This window comes from Bos javanicus, chromosome 21 (assembly GCF_032452875.1).
Source record: "Bos javanicus breed banteng chromosome 21, ARS-OSU_banteng_1.0, whole genome shotgun sequence".
NCBI classification, from domain to species: domain Eukaryota; kingdom Metazoa; phylum Chordata; class Mammalia; order Artiodactyla; family Bovidae; genus Bos; species Bos javanicus.
Genome location: NC_083888.1, coordinates 57,945,092 through 57,967,121, shown reverse-complemented (window position 1 = coordinate 57,967,121; position 22,030 = coordinate 57,945,092). Strand labels below are relative to the sequence as shown.

At 52.0% G+C, this 22,030-nt stretch overlaps 1 protein-coding gene across 1 annotated transcript in view; it reads left to right on the top strand.

Moving 5' to 3' along the window:
* Positions 1–21,805, top strand: part of ASB2 (ankyrin repeat and SOCS box containing 2) — a 48,772-nt gene extending 26,967 nt beyond the window's left edge. Inside the window, exons 5-10 of the mRNA XM_061395167.1 lie at positions 508–663; positions 2,990–3,235; positions 7,298–7,469; positions 14,236–14,800; positions 15,989–16,142; positions 21,119–21,805. Of these exons, the coding sequence (XP_061251151.1) occupies positions 508–663; positions 2,990–3,235; positions 7,298–7,469; positions 14,236–14,800; positions 15,989–16,142; positions 21,119–21,255 (1,430 nt within the window). The 3' untranslated portion in view covers positions 21,256–21,805. The remainder of the gene's footprint in view (positions 1–507; positions 664–2,989; positions 3,236–7,297; positions 7,470–14,235; positions 14,801–15,988; positions 16,143–21,118) is intronic.
* The last annotated feature ends 225 nt before the right edge of the window (positions 21,806–22,030 follow it).

Here is a 22,030-nt window from a genome sequence, read left to right as displayed (position 1 = left end):
AAATACCGCAGCTGTGCCTGTGCCCTGCCAAGGCCGTCTCCAACAGCTGTGAGATTCTGGGCAACTCCTGCCTCCTCTCTGGAGCCTTGACTTTCCCCCAGGCTAGATGAGGGTGGGGGACACCTGCAGGCGGGATCTACCTCTGCCCTCGGGGATCCAGAAAGGGACCCCAGGCAGCCCACCACACGCCAGGGCAGAAAGAGCAGCAGTGGCTGGTGGGAGTGTGAGGGAAGGCTGGGCTCATTCGGAGAAGGAGGGGGTTCGATCAGGGAAGGCTTCCCAGAGGAGGTGGCATTGGAGCTGGATTAATATGACTGGGAAGCTGAAACAGCCTGTTGAAAGTGGCTGAATCCAGAACCAAGAGGAAGAAGGCAGTCTGGTTGGTAAATTCAGGCAGAGGCCACACGTGTCTGTCCTCAGAACGGGAGGAAATCCGGGCCAACTCTGTGTTGGAGGGAGAGATGGGTATCTTCCTCCTTCATGAATTTCCTGGTCTGTCCTGCACAGCATACCCGGCAGTCATCGACCAGCGCACCCTGCAGGAGGAAACGGCCCTTTACCTGGCGACATGCAGGGGACACGTGGACTGCCTCCAATTCCTGCTCCAGGCTGGCGCCGAGCCCGACATCTCCAACAAGTCCCGAGAGACACCGCTCTACAAAGGTGAGCCTAGGGGTATGGGCTTCCCCCAGGAAAGGTCCAGAGACTGAGTGGCTATCAGGAGGATTTGCTTGCAAGGTGTACAACCCTCCCCACCGGGGTCTACTGTGATGGTGCAGCCTCATTCAGGTATATAACTTACATAACTGAACCACTCAGTCGTGCATGTATTCAGGCAGTATTTCCCAAGTTCTCCCACGGGCCTGGCACACTGAAGACTCAGAGATGAAAAGATATGGTCCATGCCCGTCCAGTCCGATAGACATTGATTCAAAGACGTCATTGATTCTCAGTCAGCTACTGGCACCGAAGAGCTTGACACAAGGGAGCATGGAGGAAGGACCAGGATGTGGGAGAGGGCACCCCCACAGAAGGGGGTCCCAGAGCTGAGCCTGAACAGGAGGGATTCACCGGCTGGATGAACCAGGGGAACAGCATAGGCAAAAGTGAAGAGGCATGAGAGGGAATTTGTTGCTCTAGGATTTTTGAGAAAATGAAAACCTCCAACTTACTCAATATGTCATCCAAGGACAGTCACTGGCTACCCTAGCAGTGCCCAGAGTCAAAATCCGAATAATCATAACAGCTGGCAATTATCAAGTGTTTACTATACACCAGGCTCTGTTCTTTTTTCTAACCCTCACATCCATCCACATAAGAAGTAAGCACTGCTAGCTTCCCCAGTTTACAGATGAGGCCTTAAGGCATAGAGAGCAGACAGGAGGCACCGAGGATCACACGGCCAGGAAGGGCAGACCTGGGATCTAACCCTGAGGGCTGGATGCCAGCATCACGCTCTGAACTACTCCACTCTCCAGTGTCTAGTTCAACCCACTCCAGTGTTCTTGCCTGGAGAATCCCAGGGACAGGAGAGCCTGGTGGGCTGCCGTCTACGGGGTTTACGCATGTAAACAATCAGTTTTGGGTCTTGCAAAAAGGACAGGACCTCTACACTTTGAAAAACGACAGAAATTCCCAATTTTCCACATGTCTGGTCTCTAAAACCTGGAATATCCCATCAGCAGCAGGAACTGGGTCCACTGCAGACCTGCGGTGGAGGTGTCTTCCCTAGAACTCATGTCCCCCAGGCACCGGAGCCATCACCCAGAGCCCCAGCTGTCCCAGAAAGAGCTCCCAGGATGCTGAGTGACTCACAGCTGAAGCCTGAACCCTGATCCTGCATGAGCTGCACCCTAGAGCCTTTGTACCTTGCCCCACTCCATTCTCCCACAGCTTCCTCTCGGGAAGGTTTCGTTACCTGTGCTTTACAGGTGAAAGAGCCCAAGGCTTAGAGAAGCTGTGAGCTTTGCTTGGGGTCCTGTTTGAAACACTACACAGGCAGCCCCTCTTCCTTTCTGTGCATGCGTGTTCAGTCTCTCAATCATGTCTGATTCTTTGCCACCCCATGGACTGTAACCCACCAGGCTCCTCTGCCCATGGGATTTCCCAGGCAAGAATACTGGAGTGGGTTGCCATTCCCTACTTCAGGGAATCTTTCCAACCCAGGGATCGAACCTGTGTCTCCTGCATTTGCGGGCAGATTCTTTATCACTGAGCCACGTAGAAAGCCCCTCTTCCTTCTCCCCACCTCCCTAACTGAGGAAGTTTCCAGGGGAGGTTAATTTGGACAAGTTCTCAGTCTCCCTTGGAATAGCTCTGCCAGCACTAAGGCTACATTTAGAGTCTAGAGCCAGATAAGGCTTAAAAGGGAGGTTTGAGCAGGTTGAGAAATACTTGATGAGCTGCACTCAGAAGACAAATTTTAATTGAGTAGCCTCTGAGCAAGTGCTTTGAGCAGGAATATGACACTGCCCTCCTTTTCTTCTGGCCTCGTGGAGGACTGAAGCAGGTAACACTGGAAAGGGAGATGAGTTAGGGGCATTCTGGAACCTTCCAGGGGACAGAGACTCCAGACCTGACTACCTGGATTCGAATCCCAGTTCTGCACTTACTGTGTGACCCTGGGCAGGTCACTTAACTTCTCTGTGCCTCACTGTCCTCCTCTGTGAAAAGGGACAACACAGCATCCTTTAAGGGTAGTTGGGAGAACTAAATTAATCACGTGAAGTGCTTAGAATAGAGTGCAGGTGCATAACCAGTGCTACACACACATCAGGATATTATTGCTGATTGTTACTATTACTATAGTTGTATATCCTAGGTTTAGTGAAGTGACTGGACCTTAGTGCAGACTCAGCAGATATTTGTTGCGGGAATTCACTTCTGGCTGATGAACGAATGGTTGGATGGACAAATGAATGAATGAAGGCGTGGCTGCCCAGGTCCTGCCAGGGGCCCCGCTGACCATCTTGCTTCTTGCTGGGCACAGCCTGTGAGCGCAAGAACGTGGAGGCGGTGAGGATTCTGGTGCAGTACAAGGCAGACACCAACCACCGCTGTAACCGAGGCTGGACGGCTCTGCACGAGTCTGTTGCTCGCAATGACCTGGAGGTCATGGAGATCCTGGTGAGCGGAGGCGCCAAGGTGGAAGCCAAGAATGCCTATGGCATCACCCCCTTGTTCGTGGCCGCCCAGAGTGGGCAGCTGGAGGCACTGAGATTCCTGGCCAAATACGGTGAGTAGTAAGGGTCCCTGGGTCATGGAATACCCAAGGGGCACAGCTGGGAAGGACCTCAGGTTAAGTCTAAGGGAAAGCAAGTTTCAGTGCCACCTATGGACATACTCCGGAGAAGGCAATGGCACCCCACTCCAGTACTCTTGCCTGGCAAATCCCATGGACGGAGGAGCCTGGTAGGCTGCAGTCCATGGGGTCGCTAAGAGTCGGATATGACTGAGCGACTTCACTTTTCACTTTCATCACTTTCACGCATTGGAGAAGGAAATGTCAACCCATTCCAGTGTTCTTGCCTGGAGAATCCCAGGGACGGGGGAGCCTGGTGGGCTGCCGTCTCTGAGGTCGCACAGAGTCAGACACGACTGAAGCGACTCAGCAGCAGCAGCAGCATGGACATACTCTGATTGAGTGACAGCATCTTCCAGGAGTGCTGTGTTAAGAAGGATTCTGAGGTTGTGCCTAGGCTCAGCTGGAAACAAGTTGAGATCCACCAGCAATGCCTGCAATTAGGAACACACTTGGAGGGGTGTGGTACACCTGCCCCCTGTTAGCCTTCTCTCACCTAGTCCAACATCCTCATTTTACAAATGAGGAATCTGAGGCCCAGAAAGAGGAAGCAACTTATCTATCTATAGTCACGCAGCAAATTACTTATAGACTAGCCAGACTCTTAGCCTCCCAACACCCCAACAACTTCTCTTTCCATCACATCACCCTTCAGGGCCAGAAGGAACTTCAGACAACATTTAGGTCACCTCTTCACTTTTTATGGAGAGGGAAATGACAACCCACTCCAGTATTCTTGCTTGAAAACCCCATGGACAGAGGAACCTAGGAGGCTACAGTCTATGGGGTCACAAAAGAGTCAGACACAACTTCGGAACTAAAGAACAACTCATTTTATAGGTGATGAAACCAAGGGCCAGCATGGGAAAGTGATTTGTCCAAGGTCACACAACAGATTAGTGGCAGAACTGGGATTTAGACCCTGGTCTTTGTACTCTTTGCCTCTTAAAAATCTTTGTTCATTTAATGGGATAAAATAAAATAATATTGCCCAGATTATTATGTCCCAGTAACAGAAGACTCTGAGACAATGGCAGATGTTCTTTTGGTTAAAAAGATCATAATATTCTGATTTTCCCCAAGAACTCTTTTGATTTCTCTTCTCACTCCCATGGAAGTGACCTTTCCACTAGAGAAACAGACACCAGAAGCAAGCCAGACCTGGGGGCTGAGCTGGAATAAGCTTTCGAGGACCTGCTGTGTGACAGGCCCTGCACTAAGCATGAATGCAGAATAGGCCCGGGGGGGTTTCTCTGTAGCCTAGGGGGCAGGGAGTGGAGGAGACTGAGGCTCGGAGAGATTAAATGATTGGTCACAATCGGAGCCTGGATTCTGACTGCCATCATCTGACCCCAAACTGCATGCTCTTTGCACTCCACCACCCCACCCCAGGGCTCGAGAATTTCCATCCTGGGACTTGGCCTGAATAAGCATCCATTTACTCAGCACGTGCCCAAGCTGTTGGGAAAACAGATCGAGGGCACATCCTTGCCACTGGGGACAAATCTGCACTGACCAGCCAGAGGCCAAAGAGCACAGGCAGGGTCCTGGGAGCCAGGCAAGGAGGCTGGACAAAGGGCCAAGTGCTCAGCGGGTGAGAGGAACAGGCTAGCACTGAACATCTGCCCAGCTCTCCTGCTGACGCCCTGAGTCAGAGTCTGTTCCCGTTGTGGGCTGAGTCCATTTGCAAATCCAAATATTTTTCTTGTGTGAGCGGGCGGCTTTGCTGGCGGGAGTCCAGGCTTTCAGGGAGCAAGTCTTCCAGAGCTCAGGGGTGTTGGAGCCACTTGCCAATTCTCCCTCGGGTGGAGGCAGGAGCAGTGCCTGCCTCCCAGCCCTTAGTCTTGGGGAACTCATGTTTGCTGAGCACCCTCTCTGTGTCAGGCTCGGGTGGAGAGGTTGTCTTAGTCCACTCAGGTGGCTATCACAGAATAAAACAGATTGGATGGCTTATAGACAACAGAGGTTTATTTCTCACAGTTTTGGAGGCTGGGAAGTCCAAGATCAAGGTGCCAGTGGTCTCAGCGTCCCATGAGAGCCTGTTCCTACCTCCTAGATATCCATCTTCTTGTGTCCTCACATGATGGAAGGGGCAAGGGAGCTCTCTGGGGTCTTTTCTATTAGGGCACTAATCCCATTCATGAGGGCTCCACCCGCAAAACCTAATCACCTCCCAAAGGCTCTACCTCCTAACACCATCACACTGAGGATTAGGGTCCATGTGATTCTTGGGGGGACATACGTGTTTTTGTCTATAGCAGATATTTAATTCCATTATCTTACTTAGATAACCTCACAGTAACCCTGGTTGCTAGGTACTATTTTTCTCAGTCAACAGAGGAGAAAACTGAGGCTTCTAAAGGTGTTTGAGGCTATGGAGCTTGTAAAACGTGGAACAGAAACTTCAGCCTCTGTCTGTCATGAAAACCTGTGATATTTCCACTAGACCGGAAACCAGTCATCAAATATTAAATTTATCAGAGAGCTTGTGATAAGCTGACTGCCCAGAAAGGATCTGTGGTTTAACAGATACTTCTGATTTCAGCCCTTGCTGATGTTTCACTGCTATCTCATTTCCATTTCCTATCAGAATAGGGGTTGGGGAACAGGCTGCACTTCTTTCTGCAGAGAAACCCCTGCCTTCTCTCTCCATCACCACCAGGAGATGGAGCAGATGTAGGAGATTGGGCTGAAGGGAGACCATCGCCAGACTGATGCCTCCTCCTGGCAGCACGGCGTAGTGTTTCTTTCAGAGGAGACAAGAAGCTATGGCTGTTAATAAATTCTTCTCTTAATCCTTGAAATGGAAGGCATGCTGCATGCATGATCAGTCACTGCACTAGTCTCCAGCTCTTTGGGACCCTATGGACTGTAGCCCACCAGGTTCCTCTATCCATGGGAGTCTTCAGGCAAGAATACTGGGGTGGATTTCCATGCCCTCCTCCAGGGGATCTTCCCCACCCAGGGACTGAACCGGGGTCTCCCACATTGCAGGCGGATTCTTTACCATCTTAGCCACCAGGCAGAAAAGACCATATAAGTCCTAATTAATAAAGTTATTGGGTTTTTTTCTTTATGAGGAGGCTCTGTGCCCCCCTAGAACTGTGAGGGCCTTCCTCAGGGCAGGATCTGGATCATTCTAGGTGGAACAAGCATTAGGAGCATTGTCTCTGCCATCAGAACATCTGCCAGGGCTTCTGCCATCAGACCCTCTGGATCATTCTTTGGTTCTTCCCTTATGAGCTGCAGGATCTGGGGCCCATTGCAGAGGTTCTCTGTGCTTCACTGCAAGAGACATAAGAGATGCGGGTTCGATCACTGGATCAGGAAGATCCCCTGAAGGAGGGCATGGCAAGCCACCCCAGTATTCTTGCTTGGAGAATCCCGTAGACAGAGGAGCCAGGCAGGCTATAGTCCATAGGGTCGCCAAGAGTTGGACTTGACTGAAGCGATTTAGCACACACACACACACGTGCTTCAGTGTTCTTGTCTGTAACATGGAGATAAAGTTGTTACTGATGGCATGGGGTTAGCAAATGTTGTGGACTCAAAGAGATAGCACATGTACAGCTCCCTGTGTGTCTTAGTTGCTCAGTCGTGTCTGACTCTTTGCAGCACTATAGACCATTGCACGCCAGGCTCCTCTATCCATGGAATTCTCCAGGCAAGAATACTGGAGTGGGTTGCCATTCCCTTCTCCAGGGGATCTTCCCGACCCAGGGATCAAACTCAGGTCTCCTGAATTGCAAGCAAATTCTTTACCACATGAGCCACCAGGGAGGGCCCAGCATAGAGCAAGTGGTTGGAAATCCCAGCATCACTATGGCAGTTCAGGCTGGCGGCCCGGGGTCTCAGTGTAGCAGAAAGGAGCTGGGGGTCCTCCGGGTGATCCAATGTGTCAGGGTGGTTACGGCAGCAGCGCCCAGCCCGAGGTGGGCGTTACATCAACGACAGTGACTGGCCTGATCACTCACCAATCCGCCTTTCCTTCTCCAGGCGCTGACATCAACACACAGGCCAGCGACAGCGCGTCCGCCCTCTATGAGGCCTGCAAGAACGGGCACGAGGAGGTGGTGGAGTTCCTGCTGTCACAGGGTGCGGACGCCAACAAGACCAACAAGGACGGCATGCTCCCGCTGCACATCGCCTCCAAGAAGGGTAACTACAGGTCAGCCCAGGCCCCGCCCCCAGGCTCCTCGGCTCCTCCCACTTCCCCACCCATTCCTCCGAATGCCCTGCCCACTGCGGGGTAGGGAGGGCTGGAGAGTTCAGGGCCCAGGGCACGGTTTAGGTGGAAAAGTGGAACACCACCAAGCAGTTAGCAAGCTAGAGTGAACGCTTACAACAACGGCAACAATAATAATAACAGCAAACTCCTATGTGGCACTTAGCAGCACTTTACATTATAAACATATTTAATCCTTTTAACAACTCTACTTTTCATAATTCCATTAACAGATATACTGAGGTAGATATGATTACCTTCTTTTTTTTTTTTTTTTCAAAATGAGGAAGCTAAGACACAGGGAGGTTGAGTGACTTGCCCAAGATCACTCAGCTTGTAAATGACAGGAGCTCACTTGTTCCGAACCTTATGTCTACCAGATTCCACACAGGAAGCCAGATAGGGGATATTTCTGTTGGGGATGCAAAAATAACCTCTTAGGCAGTAAGCAAGGATGCAGGGAACATCTACAATAATACAAATAGCACCATGGGTACTAGCTAGTTTTTGTTGAGCATTTATTATGTGTTAGGTACTTTGAAAGAGATGAAGGAAGCCAAAGCTCTCAGGGAGCAGTCTGGTGGGAGGGAAGATGCATGCGCGCACACACACACACACAGAAACACGCTCATGAAAATGAAAAGGCACGCAGGACTGAGTTGCATGGGGGTCCTCGAGACGAGCGTGGGCTGGAAGCAGAGGTGTGCTAGACCTGGCTTGTGCAACTGCTGTGAGCTGACTGATCACCTTGGTAGTCTGAAATCGGCCTTGGTGAGAGTATTTACTTCATGGAAACTGGTGATTGTTAGCAATCAGAGCCCCCTCCTTCCCCCAAAGAGCAAGCTGTTAAACTTCCACCAGTACCACCACTAGCTGGAGGGTCAGAAGAGCCTTGCCCAGGGGGTGGAACTCCAGCTGACCATGAAGGATGCATGGGCCCAGTAATTTCCACTTGACCAGGGTTCCCTAAACTGAGCATTCACAGACTTTCTTCCTGCTTTTAGATGTCTATACCCTCACTTCTTCGTATGGTCCCTTAAAGACATATTTATTTTAAATGAATTTATTTTCAAAAGGAAACATTTATCACATGATTAAATTGTTCAAATTACCAATTTACAATTAGTAATAATAATAATAAAAAACCTTCTCACCTATAATCCCATCTCCTGTACCCCAGATGACACACTTCAGGAAATGCAGCCCTGTCCCCAACAGGGAGAAGATTGTGCATGCTAGAGGGTGTGGGTGGTCTTCGCTTAGGGAGATGGGGGTGAGAATGACACCCTGGGGAATGGAATGGAGACACAGGAGACAGAGCTGACCCTCAGGGCTCCAGGCCCTGCTCCGCAGGGACCCACACAAATGACCAGCCAAGGATGCCTCCCCGCCCCATCCGTGCACACGGGAGACCTTGCCTTCTCCGGGCCACGTAGCAGGCTATGAGGCAGACAGATGTGGGTTTTAATTCCTACTGAGGCCTTAGGGAAGTTATTTAACCTTTCTGAGCCTCAATTCCCTCTGTAAAATACGAAGTAGTTGTACTGCCTGGCGGGGCTACTGTGGGGACTAGTGAAATGGATGCACGTGTGTATAGAGTAGAAATAAAGCGCCCAGCAGAGTGCAGCACACAGTAGGTGCTTGCTGGGTCTGTGTTCTCTCTCATGTAGGAAGGGTAAATTCCATCGTTTTTCCGTGAAGCCAGTGGAAAGACAAAAGCAACTCAAGTAAGGCAGAGGTGATGGGCAAGATAGCATCTCGCGCTCCAGTTGCAAAAAGACCCAGCAGCAGTCAACAAACGTGGCTTATCTTAGTCTGACTCTAGAAAGATCCAGAGGGAAAGAGAGAGAAGGGTTGACCCTCAAAATCTCCTGGTCCACTGGCTCTCCAAACCTGCCTGTACAGCACGGTCCCTCTAGGCTGTTTTTTAAATGACGCCTCCCAGACACACAAAACCGGAATCTCCAGGAGAGAAGGAGCCCATGCCTTTATCTTTGAAAAGCTCCCAGCCAACCAGATACAGCCCAGTCAGACCTTCAGGAGGAACACTGATGTAATCCAATCCTCTGCAATGATTTTGCAGAGGAGGGACCAGAGGTCAGCGATGGGAAGTGGCATGCCAGAGAGTGGCAGAGCAGGGACTGTCACTTGGAATCGTTCAATCACACCCAATGCCTTCAGGCAGGCTCAGGTGCCAGCAGTCTGGCCTCAGCTGGTGGAAAGTTTGAAGGAGCACTGCGCATGCCTAAGGCTGGCCAGGGAGCAAGGCTGGGCCTCTCTGGAACCACCTATGTGAATGATGTATGCTCCTGGAAAGTCTCCTGCTTGAGACTCGTGCTGACCCCTGAAGCCATTTCTCTGGTTATTCACCCTCCATTCTCAGATCCCAGGTTCCTCTGGACCCCAAGAGTGAGAGGGACCAGGCTGCAGTTTGGGGGCTGCCCTACAAAGGGGTAAAACCAGGTTCCCAAGGGCTTCTGTCACCTGGCAAGGCCCCAGTGCTGCACTCACCCTGGGGCATGTGGCATGTGGCCCTCTCCATGCTGTCCTTCCTTGGCTGCTCGGGGATCTGCTGTGACATTCTCTAGGCTTTCCACACTCAGCTGCGTGCCAGGATACCCTGCCTGTCCATGGCTCCAGCAGCTGGAGTCCGTGTTCGCCAGATGGTGAATTCAACACATTTACTGCAGAGCGTGACATTTAGGTGTGGCTGAGAAAGAAGCCACCAAGACCCCAAAGTCTTAGGCACCTCCAAGTTATACCTTTTTCTTAGTTTTCATTTCCAGTTTAGCAAATGCAACTTTTGAGATTAAAACTCAGCACCAAGTGAAAGAAAGTGAAGTCACTCAGTTGTGTCCGGCCTCGTGGGTTCCTCTGTCCATGGGATTTTCCAGGTGAAAATACTGAAGTGGCCTGCCATTTCCTTCTCCAGGGGATCTTCCCAACCCAGGGATCGAATCCGGGCCTCCCACACTGCAGGCAGACTCTTTACCATCTAAGCCACCAGGGAAGCTAGCACCAAAGATAGATTTATCAAGAAACTGTTGGTATTAGACAAGAGCAGATGGCCCAAGGTTCCTTTAAACTGAATTTAGAATAGCACTGCAACCACTGGTTCTCAACCTTGGCTACACACTGGGACCCTGGCGAACTCTTAAAGCCCCAAGGCTTGGGCCCCAGCCTCAGAGATCTCACTGAAAGCAATCTGGGTTGGGGCTGGGGCTGCAGATGAGTTTATGAGGCATCCCAGGAAAGAACCAGTATCTTAGACTCAATTTTGTGGCTGACATATAACACAGACTTGCCTTTGGACTTTACTTCTGGCCTCCTCATTTTAAAATATACTTTCTCTTTTACTTCTAATTAATATTACCTTTGCAAGACCCTTAAAACTCTTTCTGAGAAAACTGCTTCCCTGCTCTAGCTCCCAGGAGAAAAGCTGCAGACTTTCCCCCATAGGGACCCCTCATGGGCAGAAGTTCCACTATGCCCTTGGGGACACCCGCAGGCAGACTCTCCTCTGTGGAGTCTTTTCTGGCTCCACACAGCCTCGGAGGAGAGATAATGCCCCCAACACACACACACACACACACACACACACACACACAGCTGGGTTGAAACATGGCTGCCCAGCGTTACTGGGAGCGGAGCCATTTGTGAACAGCTGGTTCCCTTGTGAAACTCAAGTCCATGGTCAAATTTACACTGAATGCTGACAAAGGTCACACCACCATGACCTGGTGACCCAGGAGGCTGAGCTGGTGGGTGCAGCCTCCGTGCTGGGGAAAGAAGAAGAGACAGATGGGACACTGGGCCTCCCAGACACCAAAACTTGTACCAGGCAATGGGCACCTTTGCTCTCTACTTAAGTTGCATTTCGAGTTCCTGTGGTCTCAGGACCTGCTATAGGAGAAGTGGGAAGGTCCCAGCCTGTCTTATTAGATCCAGCCCTCATTCTCCTGCCTTCTTCCCACCAACTGGGCTGGGGGAGAGGAATGATGACATGCAGTCTGGCCACCAACAGCTTCATTCTGCCTGGGCTTTGCCATCCACCTCCAGGCCAACCTCACTCTCTCCTCCCCGCCCCCCGCCCCACATTCAGGTCTCAGTTTCACCCTCTGTAAAGTGGGAGGCTGGACACATTGATGTCCAGGCCCCACACAGCATGACACACTGACTCTCAGCTTGGCCATGTCCTACAGAAGTGTACAACAATTAGATGATTTCACTGTTATTAAGACGATGCTTCTGGGACCTAGGCTGCCTCCAGTCACGTTCCCACATTTCTGCCACTTTGCCTTGGTTCGACAGGGGACCACTGTGACCTGCCAGATCTCAGCCCATCTGGCCAGCGGCCCTGGGCAGTCCCCCTCGCTGTTTTTCCCGTGGTTGGGCACGTTACGGCTGTTACAGAGCATTTGTCAGCGATGGCTGCGGTCCAGGGTGAGGCCCCGGCCCTGCCTTTGACCAGCACCTCTACAGAGCAAGGTCAGGCCTCCTGAGCCTGCACAAATAGAAATTAGGAGGCAATTAGCCCCCCTGGGTGTGTGAATTTCCTTTTGAGGTTTGAGAGGCAGATTTTAAGCAAACACAGCGTCACTAACCAAAATAATACTTTCCACCGAGATCCTAACGGGAGATCCCTGGCATCAGATTTCCAGGAAGCCAGAGGCCCAGGGAACCCAAGTGCCCAGAGTGAGGGAGGCTTGGAAACAGGCTTGGTGCACCTGCTTGCCCTGCCGTGGTCACCTCCTTGAAGCCCACCCGAGGTCACCGGTCAGCAGGGGTTGGGGAAATTAGGGTCTGGAATCATGTCAGTGGCAAGAGCTTGGCAGGCGTCAGGGGTTTAGGAAAGAGAGCAAATACAAGAGGTCAGGAGTCCTGGGGTCAAGCCCCAGAACGGCTTTATGGCCTTTGATCAGTCGCTTCCTCTCTCTGAGCCCCCTCTGTTATAAAGAAGCCCACAGACCCAGTTGGGCAGCCCCACTGGGCCGCAGTGAAGGTACAGTGGGTCAGGCAAGTTAATGCATTGTAAGGAGCTTAAAACCCTGTGACATAGCAGCTGTCACCTGACCGCTAGCTACACAGGAAGTAGGGGAGTGGCTAAGAGTGTGGCTCACTCCAGGACAAGGGGCCCCAACCTCCGGGATCTACTGCCTGATGATCTGAGGTGGGGCTGATGCAGTAACAGTAGAAATAAAGTGCACAAGAAATAGAATGCGCTTGAATCGTCTGGACACCATCCCCCCCATCCCCAGTCCATGGAAAAATTGTGTTCTGTGAAGCTAGTCCCTGATGCCGAAAAAGCTGGAGACAGCTACTCTAGGGGGAATCAGACTACCTGCCTCCATCACCTTCTACTGGCTGTGTGTCCCAGGGCAAGTCACTGGGTTTCTGGGTTTCTGTTTCCTCATCTGTAAGTGAGATTAATCCTAGTACACACCTCATAGGGCTGTTGGGAGGATATATTATAATAGATTACTGTAGGTTAACTGCCGAGAACACCACCTGATTCAGCAGGAGAGACCACAGTCAGGACTGGCAGGAATCTCCAGCCTCAGCCACAGCTGATCAGCCCACTCCAGGCCACAGGCAGAGCAGCGAGCCTGGGAGAGGCTAGAATCAGCCTTCAGGGGAAGAGGCATTGAGATCTACAGGACAGGGGAGGCGACCTCACGGTCACTGAGGGCTGACCGGGGCCTGGGGCAGAAGTGGTTGGGACAGACACGTTTGTCCCCTCTTGTCCCCCAGGACCTGGCAGCTCTGCCAAGTCCTCGGGGCAGCAAAACAGAGACGCAGGATAGCTCAGCCCCGGAGTCAGAGGAGGGGACAAGTCCCCGTTTGTGTCTCCCAACATATGGCCTGGGCAAGTCCCCTAACATCACTGAGCACGGATTTTCTCATCTGAAACAAATGTGCATGACCAGACACACTTTACGGGTTGTTGTGGAGATTAAACCAAATAATGCGTGTGAAGCCTTTGGACGGTGTCCTGGCACATAGTGAGCCCTTGGATAGGGCTGTCCCCGCCCCCCAAGCCCCCACCGACCTAGGCAGGGCAGGGTCTGCACAACTTCATGTTTTCCCACTCTAGGTCTGGGGGCCTTCCAGTCAATTCCTCTAGAAAACTGAGCTGGGAGTGGGCAATACCCCTTAGCCTGAAAGAAGTCAGCAAGAGATTCTTGAAATTGCCCTCCGGTGTGGCTGAGACTTTTTTAAAGGGCTCAGACTTTGGAGGCTTGTGGCTCAGCTTCTAAAGAATCCGCTTGCAATGTGGAGATCTGGGTTCGATCCCTGGGTTGGGAAGATCCCCTGGAGAAGGGTATGGGTGCACACTCCAGTATTCTGGCCGGGAGAATTCCATGGACTGTATAGTCCATGGGGTCACAAAAAGTCAGACACGACTGAGTGACTTTCACTTCACACTAACTTTAGGGGTTCTGGGTTTGAAGCCCAGCTCCACTCGTTACCGGCTCTGAGGTTTTGAGAACGTGGTGGAAGCTCTCTGAGCCTCAGTTTCCCTGTCTGTAAAGTGGACCCCCCTCTCCCTCCAGTGGTAATTGTGGAGACTGGCCGTCTCCACGGCGCCCCCTGCTGGTGGGCCCTGCCGCTCCCACGCAGTGGTTGCGTGCGGTCGAGCCTGGACCCCTCCGCTCCCCCTGCCGGCGGGTCCGGTGCCGTGACCCGCGCGTGCCCGCCTCGCCCGCAGGATCGTGCAGATGCTGCTGCCGGTGACCAGCCGCACGCGCGTGCGCCGTAGCGGCATTAGCCCGCTGCACCTGGCGGCCGAGCGCAACAACGACGAGGTGCTCGAGGCCCTGCTGGGCGCGCGCTTCGACGTGAACGCGCCGCTGGCACCCGAGCGCGCGCGCCTCTACGAGGACCGCCGCAGCTCGGCGCTCTACTTCGCGGTGGTCAACAACAACGTGTACGCCACCGAGCTGCTGCTGCTCGCCGGAGCCGACCCTAACCGCGACGTCATCAACCCCCTGCTCGTGGCTATCCGACACGGCTGCCTGCGCACCATGCAGCTGCTGCTGGACCACGGCGCCAACATCGACGCCTACATCGCCACGCACCCCACCGCCTTCCCCGCCACCATCATGTTCGCCATGAAGTGCTTGTCGCTGCTCAAGTTCCTCATGGACCTCGGCTGCAACGGCGAGCCCTGCTTCTCGTGTCTGTACGGCAACGGCCCGCACCCGCCCGCCCCGCCGCCCTCCAACAGGTTCAATGATGCGCCCGCCTCGGACAAGGCGCCCAGCGCGGTCCAGGTAGGGGGCGCGCCGCGGGGACTGCGGCCAGGACCAGCGGGCTCCCGAGGCTGGGGGGGCTGGAAGCAGGGCGGACCCTCGGCAGGGTGGACTGCACTTGGGAGGCAGCTGGAGACGGTGGTGAACAGGATTTGGAGGCAGTGTGGGTTAACGGTTAGTGCACTTTGGAGGGCGTGTCAGCTGGCGTTTAGCACCCATTGGAGGCAGTGGAAACTCAATGGTTAACATGCTTTAGAGGCAGCAGGACTTAGCGGTTCACAGGAGCATTTCGGTCCCCTGTATTAGGGGAGGGAACAGTTCGGCAGGCGATTGGTGGGGAATCCTGCAAAACTGAGGGGTTCACCACCCCCAGCAAACCTACACCTGGAATATCATGGTGATGGACCAAGATCCGGGTAGAGGTGAGAACAGGCCTACTAGAAGAGCAGGTGAGCTGCAGAAAGTCAGTGACCCCAGAGGCAAGACCTGCCCATGGTGTGACTTAATAAGTCAAAGTCCAATGAACAGGAAGTTAGAGGCGCTTCCCTAGTGGTCCAATGGTTAAGAATCCACCTTACACTGCAAGGGACACTGGTTCCATCCCCGGTCCCAGAAGATCTCACATACCACTGAACAACTAAGCCTGTGAGTCGCAACTATGGAAGCCTGTGTGCCTAGAGCCTGTGCAACAAGAGAAGCCAACAAGTGAGAAGCCTGCAGACTGCAATGAAGAGTAGCCCCCGCTTGCTGCAACTAGAGAAAGCCTGTGTGCAGCGACAAAAACCCACCATAGGCGAAAAAGATAAATCTTTAAAAAGGAAGTTAGAAACACTCTTCTCTTAGAGATATTAACAATGGCTAATGGCATCACTATGGGCCATCTTCTATGTGCAATGAAGTTTATGTTTATATTGCCTTAATTCTCATAAAAAAACCCTTCAAGTGAGTGCCATATATCCATTTTCTAGACAAGGAAGTTGAGGCTTAGGGAGCCCAAGCTGCCCACCTCCCACTTTTGGCATCAGAGGTGTGTTGATGAGAGAGAGGTGTGGATCTGGAGAGCTGGATTCTACCCTGGGCATGCATGGTGTTTGTGCTCGGACATGTCCCCTGCCCTCACTGGTTGTGGGTTCCCGCCTGTAGGATGGACTTGCTGAGAAAGTGCTCTTGATCCTGGGCATCTCAGCGATGGTGTGTGTTCTCTTTCAGTTCTGCGAGTTCCTGTCTGCCCCGGAAGTGAGCCGCTGGGCAGGGCCCATCATCGATGTCCTCTTGGACTACGTGGGCAACGTGCAGCTCTGCTCGCGGCTGAAGGAGCATATTGACAGCTTCGAGGACTGGGCTGTCATTAAGGAGAAAGCAGGTACGGGCTGTCACTGCTGCTGCTGCTGGCAGACGCCCCTGCCTGACTTGGGCCCAGGACTCGGGGCCTGTGACTGCTCCTGACATTTGATGAGCACCTTCTCATGCCAGGCTCTGAGCTGTGTGTCACATCCAGTGTCTCCGTGATCCTTTGTTTTGTAAATGAGGAGACCGACCCTCACAGAGATTGTCACTTGGGCAAATGTCTCATCACTAGTTAGTAGCAGAGCGGGGATTCAAATCCAGATTTGATCCACTAAAGAGTGTGTTAAACAAAAACCCCAGCTCCCTGAGAGGTGTCAGGACCTTTAGAGTAAGTTGTCTGGGTTTGTGGGCCACTGGGAAGCCGTGTGGTGGGTGGAGGAGGAAGTGATGGGCTTGGCATCTCAAACTGTAAAATGCACATGAAGCACCCGAGCATCTTATTTAAAATGCAGAGTCTAACGTGGCAGGTCTGGGGCGGGGCCTAAACGTATACATTTCAACATGCTCCCAGGGCAGCCCCAGAGCAGCACTGGTCTAGGAGGCAGGCCCCCAGAGCTCTGGAACCAGGGGCTTGCTGGGTGATCGTGGGCAGGACGCCCCTCTGGACCTCAGGGCCCCTGTCCAAACAGAGCAAGCTGGACGTGCTCAATGTCTGGCTCCTCCAGCTCTGCCAGCCTGCGGTGTTTGCAGGTGAGATGTGCCTGGCGCAGTGAGGTGGGCTTTGGCCACGTTCCAATAGCTGTGTGCAGCGTAGTTGAGGCAGCCTGGCTGTCAGGCCAGAAATCCCTCTCAGGAATTGTGGCGCTCACCTGGGCAGGTGAGGCGTCAGGGGCAGTTGCACTGGGTGCTTCAGCTGATACTGAGGACATGCCTGTCCCCAAGAGAACCAACTGCCCCAGGACTTCCTCTGGGTCTGAAGGGCACCTCTCCAGCTGTGTGTCGATCACACAGCACAGAGGCTGACTCACAGGAAGTTATTTTTATCCCACTGCTGCTGCTGTTGTCCCCAGGTGAGAATGCTGCCTCGTTACCTGTCCAGGTGTCCCGCAGCCCAGTGCCCAGTCTTGCTGAGTTTCTCTTTGATCCCTGGGCCCCTTTAAGTCTAAACTTTCTGGTAGGATTTTCCATTTACACAAATGCCTGGGAGCACTTAAGTTGAGGCCCTTGATAAAGTTACTGGGAAGGTGATGGAGGGGGCGTGGAGAGAGAGACCCATGCTGGGGTGACACAGGAAGGAGGGGGGTATTGATTTGCTTATTGGCTGGGAGCTCAAAATTCTCAATAAAACATTCTTTGAATTCATAAATGGTTGCTGTCACTGGAACTGGCCACTAGAGGCCACTAGAGAGTAGAGCGGTTCTTGCTGAGAATCCCACCCCTCACTTTCTCCTGGACCTGCCCTGCCTGGGAAGGGTAATTAACAGCTAAACTGTCCCTGGGAGAAAAAATTGCAGAACCTTTTATTGTGCTATAAACATTTATTAACAAGAAGAACAAATAGTTCTTTTCGTTTAATGCTGTGTTGTTGATATCAGAGACTCCGAAGTAGGGAACACCACTAGACCATTTAGGTATGACCTAAATCAAATCTCTTACGATTATACAGTAGAAGTGACAAATAGATTCAAGAGATTAGGTCTGATAAACAGAGTGCCTGAAGAACTATGGATGGATGTTCATGAGATTGTACAGGAGGCAGTGATCAAGACCATCCACCCCCAAGAAAAAGAAATGCGGAAAGGCAAAATGGTTGTTTGAGGAGGCCTTACAAGTAGCTGAGAAAAGAAGACAAGCTCAAGGCAAAGGAGAAAAGGAAAGATATATCCATCTGAATGCAGAGTTCCAAAGAATAGCATGGAGAGATAAGAAAGCCTTCCTCAGTGATCAATACGAAGAAATAGAGGAAAACAATAGAATGGGAAAGACCAGATATCTCTTCAAGAAAATTAGAGATACCAAGGGAACATTTCATGCAAAGATGGGCTCAATAAAGGACAGAAAAGGACAATAAAGGACAAAAAAGGCCCTAACGGAAACAGAAGATATTAAGAGGTGACAAGAATACACAGAAGAACTATACTAAAAAGATCTTCACGACCCAGATAACCACAACTGTGTGATCACTCACCTAGAGCCAGACATCCTGGAATGTAAAGCCAAGTGGCCTTTAGGAAGCATCACTATGACCAAAGCTAGCGGAGGTGATGGAATTCCAGTTGAGCTATTTCAGATTCTAAAGATGATGCTATGAAAGTGCTACACTCAATATGCTGGCAAATTTGGAAAACTCAGCAGTGGCCACAGGACTGGAAAGGTCAGATTTCATTCCAATCCCAAAGAAAGGCAATGCTAAAGAATGTTCAGACTAACACACAATTGCACTCATCTCACACACTAGCAAAGTAAAGCTCAAAATTCTCCAAGTCAGGCTTCAACAGTATGTAAACAGTGAAATTCCAGATGTTCAAGCTGGATTTAGAAAAGGCAGAGGAACCAGAGATCAAATTGCCAACATCTGTTGGATCATCAAAAAAGCAAGAGCGTTCCAGAAAAACATCTACTTCTGCTTTATTGACTATGCCAAAGCCTTTGACTATGTAGATCACAACAAACTGTGGAAAATCCTTCAAGAGATGGGAATACCAGGAGACCTGAACTGCCTCCTGAGAAATCTGTATGGAGGTCAAGAAGCAACAGTTAGAACTGGACATGGAACAGCAGACTGGTTCCAAATAGGGAAAAGAGTACGTCAAGGCTGTATATTGTCACCCTGTCTATTTAACTTATATGCAGATTATATCATGCGAAATGCCAGGCTGGAAGAAGCAAAAGCTGGAATCAAGATTGCCGGGAGAAATATCAATAACTTCAGATATGCAGATGACACCACCCTTATGGCAGAAAATGAAGAGGAACTCAAAAGCCTCTTGATGAAAGTGAAAGAGGAGAGTGAAAAAGTTGGCTTAAAGCTCAACATTCAGAAAACTAAGATCATGGCATCCGGTCCCATCACTTCATGGCAAATAGATGGAGAAACAGTGGAAACAGTGAGAGACTATTTTATTGGGCTCTAAAATCACTGCAAGTGGTAACTGTAGCCATGAAATTAAAAGACATTTGCTCCTTGGAAGAAAAGCTATGACCAGCCTGGACAAGATATTAAAAGGCATAGATATTACTTTGCCAACAAAGGTCCATTTAGTCAAGGCTATGGTTTTTCCAGTAGTCATGTATGGATATGAGATTTGGACTATAAAGAAATCTGAGTGCCAAAGAATTGATGCTTTTGAACTGTGGTGTTGGAGAAGATTCTTGAGAGTCCCTTGGACTGCAAGGAGATCCAACCAGTTCATCCTAAAGGAGATCAGTCCTGGCTGTTCATTGGAACAACTGATGCTGAAGCTGAAACTCCTCTACTTTGGCCACCTGATGCCAAGAACTGACTCATTGTAAAAGACCCTGATGCTGGGAAAGATTGAGGGCAGGAGGAGAAGGGTTCAACAGAGGATGAGATGGTTGGCTGACATCACTGACTCGATGGACATGAGTTTGAGCAAGCTCTGGGACAGGGAAGCCTGGCATGCTGCAGTCCATGGGGTCACAAAGAGACGGACGCAGCTGAGTGACTGAACTGACTGACTGACTTTCATTTAATGCTATGTTGTTGATATCAGAGACTCCAAAGCCAGCCAGAATGCCAGCCTTGGAGGCCCTGTATCCTCTGCCCGCCAGCAGCCTTTTGCCTTCCCACAAGCTCAGCCTTTGCTCTGCTGAGAAAGGGGCTGCGCTTCCCAGGGCAGGCTCTATCCTGAGATCAGAGGTCAGTGGAAGCGTCAGAAATGCCCTGATGGGGCGGCTGGAGAGGCTACACTGTGGTGCCCTAGCCTCTCCACCCTCCCCACGTTCCCTCTGCATTCCTGTCTCCCCTGGGCAGTCTCTTTGGCTTGGCACTGCCGCTTCCCCTGCTTAGACTGCCCTGCCTCCGTCCCTCACCTGGCAAATTCCTACCCACCCATCGAGACCTTTCTCAGATGCACCATTTGGTATGGAAGGCTTTCCCCAAAGCTCCTGAGTGGATACCCCTGCATCTCTGTCCAAGCACAGGGCCAAGTGCAGTGAAGGGGTCAGCGTGTGTGTGTTGAATGAATGAATAGATGGCATTCTTTGATTCAGCAAATGCCTACCCTGTTCCCGGAGCTGAAATTAATTACCCCATTACTAGATGCATCAGGACCAGTTCTTACCCCCCCTCTCCGCCCCCCACCCCTTAGCTGAGAAAGCTCCATTTAATGAAGTATCCCTGGGGGCCTCCTGGAAGAGGCGGCCTGGTAGGATTCTGGGACCTGCTCAGTCCCTGCCCATTGATCCTGACTTCTCTGCACCTCCTAGAACCTAGAGCTGAACTGGATGCATGGGGTCACTTAGGAGGTCGTATTTGCTGAGGCTGTGAGGAAGGGTGGAGTCTGGGCTGACACGTTGAGGAGGGAGCTCAGGACAAGCTCCAGTGCCAGGCATGATTCTTGCTAAGCCCTCACCTGTGAAATGGGTTTGCTACCTGCCCTCCTTGCGCTTCCCTGGTGGCTCAGTGGTAAAGAGTCCATCTGACAATGCAGGAGATGTGAGCGCCATCCCTGGGTCAGGATGATCCCCTGGAGAAGGAAATGGCATCCCACTCCAGTATTATTCTCGCCTGGGAAATCCCATGGACAGAGGAGCCTAGTGGGCTACCATCCATGGGGTCACAAAAGAGTTGAACATGACTTAGCAACTAAACAACAACAAACCTGCCCTCCTCCTTCCTTGGGCTGTGCAGATGAGTGAAGGATGACACCTTTGCAGTGGCAGGGACCATGAGCGTGGGGGAGTCAGGGCATCTCCTCTCTTAGCCAGCCACATGGGTCAGGAGCTTCCTACAAACCAGGGGTCAGAGATGCAGACCCTCTGCTGGGTGCAGGTGACCAATCAGCATCTCTCTTTCTGTCCTTTTCCCAGAACCTCCAAGACCCCTGGCTCATCTTTGCCGGCTGCGAGTTCGAAAGGCCATTGGGAAATACCGCATCAAACTCCTGGACACGTTGCCGCTTCCAGGCAGGCTGATCAGATACCTGAAATACGAGAACACCCAGTAACCAGAGCACGCGGGGGAGGAGCAGCGGCTCCTCAGACGGTTTCACTGAGTCTCAGGACAGCGGTGTCCCCAAATCCAGGGGACCCAGGGACAGATGCGGCTGGGAGCCGCTGGGCTCTCAGATATCTCTGGGCCAGAGCTTTGCCCAGAGCAGAGGACAGCTGTGTCGAGCAGGAGAAGAACCGTGTTGGCTTTCACTTGGATGAGGAGATCCCAGACCTGCTCTGCCATTGGGAATGGCAGAAAGCTCCATTCCTGGGGCCAGGAGGCAGGACCAGGGTAGAACTTGGGGTGGTCGGGGGAAGGCAAGGGGGCCGGCAGCAAAGCCCTGACCCCACCTCCAGGCTATGGCTGGAGAGCTTTCTTTCCGGGGTGATTCTGTCTTTGCTGGGCCACCTCCCGCAGAGCTGGCCCCTGCCCCTCCCCCTGTGCTCTGTGAAACTCTCCACTTGACTCTGAGTTCTCTCCCCAAAGCTGTGGCCCAGGGGAGCAGGGTGGGAGACTTTGGGCCCAGAGGGCTTCCTTAGGTACAATAAATGTTGCACAGATGACGCCCTGCCCAGTGAAGTCTCTTTCACCAGCACCCTCCAGGGCCTTGAGGTCCTCAGCCCTGCTCTTGGTGGGAGTGAGGGTGGTACCGGGGGCTGGGACAGGGCACGTGGAGCCCTGATCGTGTCACTTTGGTTTGGACTTCTGAAAGACCCCAGAGCATGTGTCCTTCATTCACCAGAAGAGACCCGACGGCCCGAGGAGAGGGGGCAGCTTGCTGCCCTGTG